We start from the raw sequence: 12,414 nt of genomic DNA, 5'->3' as shown, positions 1-12,414 counted from the left end.
ACACAAAAATAAGTAAATTGTTATATAATTGCTATTTATTAAACAAATACATTGCATCTCAATGCATGTGCAAAAGGTGTTGGATCCCCTGCAGCTGGAATTATGGGGGTTTATCACCCATTCAGTGTGGTGCTGGGAACCAAACTCAGGCCACTGCAAGATCAACAAGCTGGGCTCTCTCTGCAGCGCTCCTCACCTCTCAGCTCTGTCCTGAAGAAGTATGGCACCAGGCTTCTCAAAGCATCTCCTGCATGGCGTCTGACTGTCCATCTGCTCCACAGGGCAGCCCGCCACAGGCTGGGTTCAGCTTATAGCACCTGCAACAGGACCTGACATACAGACAACACTGGGCACCTCTTTTTCCTTTCTTTCTTTAAAAGTATTTTATTTTATGTGGATGGTTGTTTTGCCTGCATATATGTTTGTGCACCACATGTGTGCCTGGTGCCCACTGATGTCAGAAGAGAGTGGAGGATCCCTAGGAAACCAGAGCTGTTAGAGATGGTTGTGAGCTGTCATGTGGGAACAGCCACTGCTCCTAACTACTAAACTATCTCTCCAGAGCAGGCGCCACTTTATTTCATCCCCTTTCTTTCTTTCTTTCTTTCTTCTTTTTTATTTCAGGGTTTCTGGCTGTCTTGGACCTTGCTCTGTAGACCAGGCTGGTCTCCAAATGCTAGGATTAAAAGCCTGTGCCACCACTACCAGGGCAGGCACCATTTCTTTTCTTTTCTTTTCTTTCTTTCTTTCTTTCTTTCTTTTTTTTTTTGTTGTTGTTTTTGGAGACAGGGTTTCTCTGTGTAGCCTTGGCTGTCCTGGACTCACTTTGTAGACCAGGCTGGCCTCGAACTCACAGCGATCCACCTGCCTCTGCCTCCCGAGTGCTGGGATTACAGGCATGCGCCACCACGCCCGGCTGGGCACCATTTCTTAACCACTCTAATCCTCTTCCTTCTGGAAGGGGGCAGGGGACAGAGGGACAACTGGCTACTTGGCCTTTATCAAACTCCAGCCTTATGCTAAGACACAAGCTGGGAAGATGGTGTGTAGACACAGCGTGAGCCACTCAGCCACAGAACAGTAGTTCCGGGCCCCAGCTAATCTCTCTAAGAGTCAAATGGTCTGCTGACTCCTTCTGAGATGCTAGGAGACACCAGGAGAGAAAGCTCAAGTGTGGCGTGGCACTCCTGAAGTGATGCAGAGAGAAGTGAGGCCAGGGAGTTAGGTCAAAGACATGAGGAAGAAGAAACAAAGCTGACCTTTACCCTCAACTCCTGCATCTGGTGTCTCCCTGGACAAAAACATTCCATCCCTTCATACTCCACCTGGCTTCCTAGGCTAAGTGTGGAGAGCTGAGAGCTCTAAGGACACGCTGCTGAGACACAAAGGTCCATTGAGTCAAAGCCCGCAGTAGCCAAGCAATGCCTCATACCCTTGGTGTACAGATGCCAGGTCCAGGCAGGTCCTTCTGGCCGCTGCTGCTGCTGCATTAGGATCCCCTCTGCTCCCCTCAGGTCTCTAGTCTATCCGGGAGGCCCTTATGCGTATCTCCATTCTCCTGGCAAAACAGCTTAGGGCCCTTGAGTGGAAAGCCCAGAGGAAGCGCTGACACCTTTTTCCTGGGTTGAGTGCTTAGCAGGCACTGTGCTAAAAGGATTTACACCCTTAGGGCGAGCCCTGCCCAGGGGAAAACCTCACCAGGGGTCAATAACGGGCACACCCTTAGCCTCACTTTTATAAAGAATTGGTGCTCACGGTCAAAGCTCAGAGGGGGGCTTGAACAGTGACTTTGAGACAGGGTCCCTGGGGACTCTGTGACAGGAGCGCGGCTGCTTGCCCCAGGCATCCTCAAGGAGCCTGAGAATTGGGGACATCAAGGCCCCAGAGGAGTTATCCTGGCCCAGAGCGATTCTAGCAGCCAGCATCTAGGCCCGGGCCCGCCCCGGGTGGAGGCGGAGTCTGGGGGCGGTCTCGCGCGGAGGGGGAGGGAGTGTTGGGGCGGGCCAGGGGCGGGTTCACAGCCGGAGCCCGCGGCGTAGGCGCGGGCGCGCTTAGGCCGTGTGCTAGGCGGCCAGGGCGGCCGCACCATGGAGGCGGGCACCGAGGAGTACGAGCTCAACGGCGACCTGCGCCCGGGCTCCCCCGGTTCCCCCGACGCCTTGGTAAGACCGCAGCACCTCTTGCCCGGACCGCTGTGTGACCTTGGCCCGCATAGCCCTCTCTGGGCTCGGCTCGGCAGCGGGCACCTGTGGGTGTCGGCCCGATGCGGGCAGCGTCCGCACTGCGGGGTGGTGGTGGTGGTGGTGGTCGCTGCTTTCGGGCAAAGTCGTGCTTGATCTGTCCCAAGCGCAAGTAGTGACCCCACAGCACAGCAGGTGGGCAGAGGCGCCGGGCGGTCTAGCGAACTGCCGTCGCCCCGCTGGGAAGAGCCCGCGTCTGGCTGGCACCACTCCTCGGGTGGAGGAGGCAGGCATCCCGCTTTCCGGGACTCTCCTGCCTCCTACACCGCCCTCCAGCTTCCAGCGCCTACGAGCTGTCTCCTCCTGCGTGCCCTAGGGTGGGCGGGAGAGGAGTTGCCGCCTCCTGGTTGGAGGCCAGCTCCAGGCAGACAACTACGTCACCACAACGGTGACAACAGGGTTGCATGCAACAGTGGTAGGGAAAACCCAAGGCTGTATGTCTGCTGAGGTCACCTGCCTATGAAAAACAGAACCCTCTCAATCTTTAGGATGCCCAACTCTAGGACTTTGAGGACCTGTCCGGCGTGTGCTCTGCCTAGCTTGCTGAGGCCGTAGCAGTGGTTGGATGTCCAAGTTTAGATGTCATCCTCCTGACCCCTCACCTCATAGTCTACCTCCAGGGTAGGGCCTGAACATGCCAGGGCCTAGCCTTCACTTGTACCACCCGGCATCGCCCTCTGGCCCTCTGTGACTTGTTGACTTTGGACATTCCTTTTTTCCGACTCCCCCAGGGATTGGGGTGGGGAATTGCACCAGGTTGGGAATTTCCACAAGTCCCCATGGTGCAAAAGAGTCTGGAACAGAGATTTTCTGCCTAGGTTCAGCCCCATACCGTGGGAACAGGGTTGCTCAGGGCAGAGGGACCAGAAGAGCAAGAGGCAGGAGCGCAGATGTTTGTCCCTGGGTGAGAAGAGAAAACGGGATCAGAGCCTTGGGACTCATTCAGGTGTGCTGGCTGAGACCTGGGCTCTGACAAAATGTGTGACTCTGGAAAGCAGTGGACAAGGGGCACCCTCCATCTCTCGGGCCTTATGTATATGGGTCTGAAAGGAACAACCAATGATTGTCTCTGCCTTTAAGGACAAGGGATGCAGGTGAGGAACGTGTGGTCAGGTGGTTTAGAACGTGGTTTGAAGAGGGCCTCTGCCTGTCTCCTGCCCTTGGCCTTGCCTTGTGTCTGTTCAGCTCTGTAGACATCTGGGTGAACTGTGCCTCCCAAGGGAAGTCTGAGCATGAACACAGCAAAATTGGGTTGGATGCTCAGGGGTCACTCTCTTGGGAGGGGGACACACCCACAGCATTTTTTGAAGAGCCCAGCTTGGAGAGTAAAAGCAATTATGCAGGCTTCTCAAGGTTATTCCGGGGTGCCTGCCGAGGGTAGGGAGCATGGGAGTCAGGGAAGGCTCCCCGTGGTGGCCGGAGGAACACAGATCTGGCCCTCTGGTGGGTGTGGAAGAGCCACCCAGGCAGAGGCAACAAGTGGAGACCAGAGGCTGCTACTGAGAACACACAGGGCTGAGTGGGAGGTGTTGTCTAGGGCCACTGGGGACAGGATGCTTCTCTGAGGTGTGGTCAGCCTTGAAGGCCGCTCCACTCAATGTCCTGTGCCCCCTTTCCAACCTCAGGATCCTACCCCCAACTTTCTAGGGCTTGTCACGTCAGCCTCAGGTTACCATCTAGGAAGTGGCATAGCGTGGCGTGGCCTGGTAGCCGTGCTTCCGCTAAGTAAGAACTATATGGCTGACAGAAAGGACGAGCTTGCAGCAGAGCACAGTACGTGTTGGCGTTAGCTAGGGAGACCCTCTCGTGATGACACCCACAGAAATTTGGGAAGGAGAACACTGTCCCCAGGATGGGGACCCCAAGGGAACCTCAGTTTCCCTTCTGGAAAAAGGCTCGTCGCTACCTCCCAGGTGGCTAAGGCTCAGCACAGCTACCCTGGTTGATCCTCTCAAGTATATTACTGGGGAGATTCTGTCCGTGCCCCTCTGGATGCCCCGTGCCCCAGTACCAATTTCCCAAAGGCCCCATTGGTGTTCAGAGACTGAGCCAATTTTTGTGAATTAGCTTACTTTTACCTCACAGCTGAGAAGCAGCAAACACCAGTTTAGTGTGGAAATGCCATGCTCATGTGATGACGCTGGGGGCAGCTTCGTGTTAGACACTACAGGAGGGAGGCCGCTGAGATGGAGCTGGGCCATAGCCCTGTGGTGTCTCCCCTGCTTTCTTGCCCCTCACAGAACCCAGGCTGAGGTAGCTACGGCCGTGTCTAAGGTCTTCAGGCCATGACATTGCGTCCTGCACGCCAGCCTTCCCTCTGCCTGGCCTCCGCTGCCAGGAGAAGCTTCCTTTTTTTCCATTTCTGCTTGCCTGGCAGATCCTGGGACAGTCAGGATCTTAGCCAAGTTCTAAAGGCCACCCTAGTGGGCCTCTGGGTCACTCCTGGTCAGTTCTGAGCCACAGGAAGCGAGTCTGCCCAGCCCAAGGCCCAGCTGCTGTGGGGACCCCGCCTTCCGTGCTTCCTGCTGCCTCACTGGGGTTTCCTGCCTGGAATGCGCATGTGGAACCAGGGGACTCGGTCTTGTGTCTTAGGCTCCCTGGGCATGAGCAGTGCAGGCTAGGGTGCAGAAGGCTGGGACAGGTGGCTTCCTGCTGGATCTGGCCTAGGGGTAGGCACGCAGCTCCTGCCCCTATGCCACGGTAACCCCCACCATCCCCTAGTGTGGCTGGGCCTCTGAGCAGTCCAGACTCTATCTAGACTTGTGCCACTGGGTGTCACTTAGGACAACATTTTGGCCTGGCCTGGCCTGGCCTTTCTCTTCCTTGTATCTCCTTCTTTTTCATGTTCTGGTATTACTCACCGACTGAAGTCAAGTCACTGGGGAGAGCCAGGCATTGAGTAAAGGAACATCCTGGCCCTGCCACGTGATGCAGTATGTCCCAACAGGTCAGGGGCCTCCGCGCCCCACCTTATAAAATCCCCTGCATTTTCTTGTCCGCCTGTTTTACTGATAAGCAGTCGCACTGCTGGCCTTTAGTGTGGTGAGATGGGGAATGGCAGGGTGTGTGCGAAAAGGATGGCACCCTGTTCTGTGGGACAAGTCATTGCGCTATGACTAAGTCAGCCCTTAGGTGCCCACTGTCCTCCCACCCCAGCCAAGGACAACTGGGTCGCCCTAGACCACATGGCGAGACCCTTACAAGTGCAGCCCCTGTATGCACCCCACAATGGTCCATCCTGGTGTTTAGAGGAAAATAGCCCACCTCGTGCCAGTTCCCAGCTGCTGCTGAGGTTTCGGGGAATTCCTGCCAGCCCTGGTACATATTAACCAGTGTGTTCTCTCCCTGGTTTGCCCAGGTCACCGGCACAGACCTAGCAGGGCTTCCCAGTATGCTCAGGCAGATAGTTAGGCCCACAAGACGCCTTGATCTGTGATTGAGTGGCCCAGGCACCCTTGGATCCATTCTGCTGTACATCCGGGAGCGGCTTTTGTGGCAGTCAGCAGCATAGCTGAGGATCCGGCCCCAGGAGTAGGCCCCTTCCCAGCTGCATGAGGCCCCCCGCAAGCCTTGCCAGGGTGGATACCAATGGTGTGTGTGCAGGTGCAGCCCTAGGTGTGTCGCTTACATCCTGGGTTTAAATTTGGTACCTGCCCCTCTCTGAAGGTATCCTGCAGAGTCCCTGAGCCCCCATCTCTGGTCCCTGGAGGAGAGTAATCTGTCCCATTACTCAGTGGCAGATATGTTTCCCAGAGGGCAGCTCCAGATATGTAGGTGAGGAGACGTCGGGGGCACAGGGCCAGGCTCTGAGGGGTAGTTTAACACCATAATGGCCTGCCTTGCCTTTGGGCCTGTCCCTCAGTCTGAAGCCCATGTCACCATCCTACAGGATGAGAGGTAAGTAGATAGCTGATGAGTTGTCGCCTCTGCTGGTCCTAAGGGCTCTGAGCCATCTCAGGGCATTAAGACCACAAACTCTGTGGCATAGCGAGACACTGCGGCTGAGAAAAACTGGCTGTTCTGAACTAGAGACAGGGAGCCCCCTGAACACTCAGTCCCTTCAGGGTCTCAGCTGCCAGGGCTCTGAGCCCCAAAACATGAGTTCACTTTGGGTGCAGATCTTCAGCTTATGCCTTGAGTGAGTGAGGCCAAGAGGGGAACAGGCGTTTGTGACTGAGCATGCCGAGAAGGCAGGGACATGAGGCAGCTCATTCATGTGGTCACAAAGTATTTAAATGGTTCAGAATCAAAAGACATTCTTCCTGCTGCCCAGTGACCAGCAAGCTCAGCCTGGGGCTCTTTATTGCTTCACTTCATTCCAGGTCTCTGCTCCAGCTAAGCTACCAAAAGTTCTGCTTTCTGTGTTTATATATGTATGCATACATGTGTAGGCATGTTCATCTGTGTGTGCTTATGGGAAGATGCTTATGTGGTAAATGTATGTGGGCTTTGTTTGTTTGTTTTCTTTTTTTGAGACAGGGTTTCTCTGTGTAGCTCTGGCTGTCCTGGACTCACTTTGTAGACCAGGCTGGCCTTGAACTCACAGCAATCTGCCTGCCTCTGCCTCCCGAGTGCTGGGATTAAAGGCGTGTGCCACCACACCTGGTCAAATGTATGTGTTGTATGACACATGTGCATGCGGATGTGTGCGCATGCACATACACAGCCTGTACTTTGAGCACATATGTATATCCCTGTACATTCATGAATGTATAAACTTCTACAATGACTACAACTGCATATACACATGAAATTACACACAAATACCCATACACATACGCTAGTCAAAGTGCAGCCTCTGTTGAAAGCGGGTGGTTAGTATCTGCTAGGTCAGGTTCAGGCAGCAAAGCCTGCCCGTGCCTCCCTCCCACCACCTGTACTGCCTTCGTTCTTGAGCGTGTAACTTCAGAAGAAGCTGCAGGTTAAATCTATACGCTCTGGGGGCTGGAGAGATGGCTCTGTGGCCAAGAGCACCCCACTCTTCCAGAGGTCCTGAGTTCATTTCCCAGCAACCACATGGTGGCTCACAACATTCTATATACTGGGATCTGATGCCCTCTTCTGGCATGCAGGTGTACATGCAGGTAGAGCGCTCATCCAAAAAAAATAAATAAATCTTAAAAAAAAAAGATACACACTGTGCAAGTGAAGGCCTGCACTCTGTCAGCTCAGTGGGACCTGCTTTGGGCTTTCCAGCCTGCAGAAAGCAGTCACGTGAGTGCAGTGGCGTCCTGCCCCAGCCCCACAGCACTGCCTCCATTCCCTGCATCTTTCATGAGCCTAGAAACAGGATCTTTCAGAATGGCCCCATGTGGCTGGCTGCCAATAGTAAGCCTTGGCCACGTCTTTGAGCTCTGTGCCCGCTCCCTGGAGGCTTATAGTGCGGGGCTCGATGGCTCGGAGCACCAGTGGACAAAGGGCTAAGCCTAGATCTGGTGAGATTTTTCTAGGTATCTGAGAAGGGGCCAGCTTGAGAGAGGCTCAGTGGAAAGAGGAAGCCAGCCAGGTGCCTTAGAATGAAGCAGGCCAGCCAGAGAAGTGACCTCTCCTGACAGGAGAGGGCCAGGTCCTACCAGGGGAAACAGTGGGGATATCCTGGAAGGCAGGGTTCTCCAGGGAGAACCTCAGCGCGCGGGAGTCTCTAGAAGGGGAAGTCCCTGTGGGTAGAGTCCTGCAGGGCTCCTTGTGACTGGCCACATAAGAGAGCCGGGAGGTGGCCTCCAGGGAGTGGCAGGGGCTGGGGCTGGCTCTAGCTCTAAGAGAGGAGAGGATGCTGCTAAGACTTGCCTACCCTTAAAAAGGAGTTAAGAACTACGTCTCTGTCATTACTATGAAAATTCAGGAGACAGACATCCTGCTCTCCTGCATGCAGGATGGTGGGGCATCTGTTGAGCGCCTGCTGTGTGCTCTTGGCACCTCATCTCCTTGAGTAGATGGAGCTAAACGGGGTGACCAGACCATCATGTAGGGTGATGAAGAAGCTGAGGGTGTTGGCCGTGTGTGGGGTTGCACTGAGGGGGTGAACCAAGGCAGGACTGACCAGACACTGTGCTCAGCCCAGGAAGGGTTAGGTCAAGCCGAGGCCAGCATGCAGGGGCCTGTCTATTCCCACCTACTTTCTCTTCCTGGTACTCCAAGGGAGGGGAGACCTAGGGTTTTAGGCAAGGAGGGGTACCAGCTGCAGGGAATAGTGAGGCAATGGTCTTTCCCAGCTAGAGACCAGTGTGTGTGCTGACATTGGTGCTCTGGATTCCTTCTCTGCAGAACTTTACTCCAGGGATCTCCTTAGAGTAATGAGCACTTACCAAGGTTGGAGCAACAGAAGCCATCCCTGCAGGGGCCTTGGCAACTTCCTGTAGCCCCAGGGGGGCTCAGATGTCATCCTGACCTCTCCTGTAGAACCTCATGTTGACCCTTGTCCTGCTGACCACCTTGCTCCCTACAGGCACCACGCTGGGGTTGGAGGAACCGGCCCATCAACGTAAACCATTATGCCAACAAGAAGAGTGCCGCAGAGAGCATGCTAGACGTCGCGCTGCTTATGGCCAACGCATCGCAGCTGAAGGCCGTGGTGGAGCAGGGCCAGGACTTCGCCTTCTTCGTGCCCCTGGTGGTCCTTATCTCTATCTCTCTTGTGCTGCAGATTGGAGTGGGCGTGCTGCTTATCTTCCTGGGTAGGACCCACGGCTGCTTGCACAGCCCCAGGGATGGGTAGGGAGATGCGTGGCGGTGGGTGGTGTGGTGGTTGCACCTGAAATGGTTGGCCCTCAAGTGGCAGGCTCGTGGTCCAGGCTGTGGCTCCTCACATTGGACCCTGCTCCTTGAAAGCAGAATGGGGTTAAGATCCTCAGGGTCCGGAAGGTGAGGTGGTACAGGGGGAAGGTGGGGTCCCTGTCACAGGATAGCTTCTGCTGGCCCATGCTCCCTGCCAGAGCAGCTCAGGCCTGTGTCCAGTAACAAAGAGCAGCCGAGTTACACAGGACACAAAGAAGAGACCCTTAGCTTGGGAGCAAGGAGGAGACGTTTGGGTCAAGATGTGATGAGGGGAGCCTGGGGCAGGAGGTGAGGAGGGCACTCTGGAATAGAGAATGAAGGGAGGCAGGGCTTCTGGAGATCAGACAATTCTGGTCCCGAGGTGACCCTGAACCTGGACCCCTGACTCCATGAACAGGAAGCCCAGCTTCCTTCTGCTTCTGAGTGCAAAGCCAGGGTATAACCACTAATTCCCAAATGTAATCACGTGACCCACTTCCTTTGGTAGTCATGGATGGATAGCTCCCAAATGTAATCACCGAATGTCCCCTCCATAGATGACCTGCAAATGACCATAGGCATGTGTGGATAGCTGATAGGAAAGTGGGCTGGGGTGGCCAAGGCATCCTTGGTGCCTAGTCACAGCTGATGATGTCATCAGAAACAGCAAGGGCCCCAGATTCACTTTCTGACAATATGGGCTAAGGATGGAAAGCTTCTGGGACTTCACAGTGTCTACTTGTGAAATGGGTATAGTGACAGAACCTAAGGTGTATCACAGGGTATAGTGACAGAACCTAAGGTGTATCACAGGGTATAGTGACAGAATCTAAGGTGTATCACAGGGTACAGTGACAGACCCTAAGGTGTATCACAGGGTACAGTGACAGAACCTAAGGTGTATCACAGGGTATAGTGACAGAACCTAAGGTGTATCACAGGGTATAGTGACAGAACCTAAGGTGTATCACAGGGTATAGTGACAGAACCTAAGGTGTATCACAGGGTACAGTGACAGAACCTAAGGTATATCACAGGGTATAGTGACAGAACCTAAGGTGTATCACAGGGTACAGTGACAGAACCTAAGGTGTATCACAGGGTATAGTGACAGAACCTAAGGTGTATCACAGGGAATAGTGACAGAACCTAAGGTGTATCACAGGGAATAGTGACAGAACCTAAGGTGTATCGCAGGGTCCATAAACTAAGGCTCATGAGGAGTTTAGCGATTTTGCCTCTGAAGAGAACCCTGGCCTAGCTTGACATCCAGAAGTGACATCTCAGCATTTACCCTGCGTGGGCTTCTTTTTCTCATGGAGAAAGTGGGAAACAAAGCAGATAAGGACATCCATGCCTAATTTTAGCAAAACAGGCAAGCTTTCAATGGGGGAACAAAACCTTAAATATGGCCAAGAGCCCTATAGTGTCCACTCAACACTCCCTGGACACTTTGACCCAGGCCAGGCTTCTCTGGACAGCATCTGTTCCCTCTCATCCACAGTCAAGTACGACCTTAACAACCCGGCCAAGCACGCCAAGCTGGACTTCCTTAACAACCTGGCCACGGGACTGGTATTCATCATTGTGGTGGTCAACATCTTCATTACGGCCTTTGGGGTCCAGAAGCCTGTAATGGACATAGCACCCAGGCAGTAGGACACCCAGGTGAGTTGGGAGGGGAGGCTGAGAGCAGCTGCTACCACTCCCGTGGGAGACTTTTAAGGTGTGGTGGGTTCTAGGCCAGCTATCCCCTCACATGGGGCGTGTCTAGGCCACTTCTTTCTTTTTTTCTTTTCTTTTCTTCTTCTTCTTTTTTTTTTTTCCGAGACAGAGTTTCTCTGTGTAGCCTTGGCTGTCCTAGACTCTGTAGACCATGCTGGCCTCGAACTCACAACAATCTGCCTGCCTCTGCCTCCCGAGTGCTGGGATTAAAGGCATGCGCCATCTGCCTGGCTTTTTATTTTCTTTTTATTTTTTTATTTTATTTTTTTTGGTTTTTCGAGACAGGGTTTCTCTGTGTAGCCTTGGCCATCCTAGACTCACTTTGTAGACCAGGCTGGCCTCGAACTCACAGCAATCCGCCTGTCTCTGCCTCCCGAGTGCTGGGATTAAAGGCGTGCGCCACCACACCCGGCCTTATTTTCTTTATTTTTTATTTTTATTTTTTGGTATTGACTGCCTCTTGTCACTATGATGGGTGTGGCCTTATAAGTCCTGACAGAGACCGAGGAATACTGCATTCACCAAGAAAAGGGCTGCAGTACCTTTGTCTGTGGTAGACAGATTGTTAAACCCAAGGCCGAGAGGCCCTGACGCCCACAAGCTGGTCACTAGCATGGACTCAGCACCCCTCCAACCTGGGGCACTGCTAGCTGGCCTGGCAGCACTCACTCCTCTCTTTCTGTCTTTCTAGAATCCTTAAAGGTACCTGACCGGCAGCCCAGCTGTCCAGACCCCTGAAAGTGCTGTGCCCTCAAGGCATCCATCTCCTGTGTGGAGCCTTCCCCTCAACCACCAGACCCCAAGCTGGCCACCACTTGACCAGGGTCAGGGATGGACTTCCATTCAACTGTGACTGCTAGATGGGCGGCCACCTGAGGCATGTGGAACCCGAATGCGAGGCTGTGAAGACTAGAACTGGACAGCCCCACAGAAACCCATGCTCAGAGATTGGTCACTGCCCACCCAAAGACATGCAGCAAGTCCACGATTGGGCTTGACGAGGGGCCAGCACTGGCCTCTGTCTCAGGACATTCCAGAAAGACCAGGATATGGCCCCCCCTTTGCTGATGCACCGGTGCCCCTACTTCCCTTGAAGACTGCTGCCTCTGCCGATTCCTAACCCAGGGACCTTGGACAGCCATCAGTGCCTGGGCGTGGCAGCCACCAAGAGGCAGCCGTGCCCATGGGGGCTGCAGGTCATGCCAGTGCCTCTACCAGTGAGTGACCTGGGAAGAACCCCAGCTCCCTTCTCGGGTTCAGGCCCTACTTTTCTAATCAGGACCGACAATAAAGCTTATGTGCTTCCCTGCTGGGCTCCACGTGCCACCAACTACTCCTGGGACCCTGTCCTCCACTGCCAGACAGCCCCTCCCTGCAGGAGCATTAGCACACTCTAGCCAGGGTATCCTCTCTGGAGTGCTTGGTTGAACTCTCAGTCTTCCTCCTTCCTAGGGTAGGTCTTGAGACAGACGTTGGGATCTGAGGCTCAACAGCCCTTACACAGAACACGCAGAGACATTTCAAGAAGGGATGGTAAGATGGCCCAGTGGTAAAGTGCTTACTGCATAAGCATGAGGACTGGGGTTTGAATCCCTGGGACCTATGTAAAAATCCAGGTGCAGTGGCCTGTGCTGGGGTGGCATGTGAGGTGGCAGGAGCCCTGTTGGTCCCTGGTCAGACAGGCAAAACTAAGGTG

The 12,414-nt window shown here is 54.2% G+C and overlaps 1 protein-coding gene across 1 annotated transcript; it reads left to right on the top strand.

The window, feature by feature from the left end:
- The first annotated feature begins 2,006 nt into the window (after positions 1-2,006).
- NINJ1 (ninjurin 1) lies at positions 2,007-12,025 on the top strand. Its single transcript, XM_084795433.1, has 4 exons — positions 2,007-2,162; positions 8,686-8,914; positions 10,498-10,661; positions 11,410-12,025. Exons 1-3 carry the CDS (start codon positions 2,088-2,090, stop codon positions 10,650-10,652), a joined length of 459 nt encoding a protein of 152 aa, XP_084651559.1. The 5' UTR covers positions 2,007-2,087; the 3' UTR covers positions 10,653-10,661; positions 11,410-12,025.
- The last annotated feature ends 389 nt before the right edge of the window (positions 12,026-12,414 follow it).

The sequence above is a fragment of the Acomys minous genome (genome assembly GCF_964271855.1).
Source record: "Acomys minous genome assembly, chromosome: 9".
NCBI classification, from domain to species: domain Eukaryota; kingdom Metazoa; phylum Chordata; class Mammalia; order Rodentia; family Muridae; genus Acomys; species Acomys minous.
The sequence above is the reverse complement of the archived record's forward strand: the minus strand, read 5'-3'. Positions and strand labels throughout refer to the sequence as shown.

Bases quoted from the DNA above. Each gene is read 5' to 3' on its own strand.
- NINJ1 (XM_084795433.1), top strand. From the start codon at position 2,088: ATGGAGGCGGGCACCGAGGAGTACGAGCTCAACGGCGACCTGCGCCCG. The intron at 2,163-8,685 runs GTAAGACCGCAG...TGCTCCCTACAG, and splicing joins CCGGTTCCCCCGACGCCTTG to GCACCACGCTGGGGTTGGAG. The intron at 8,915-10,497 runs GTAGGACCCACG...TCTCATCCACAG, and splicing joins CGTGCTGCTTATCTTCCTGG to TCAAGTACGACCTTAACAAC.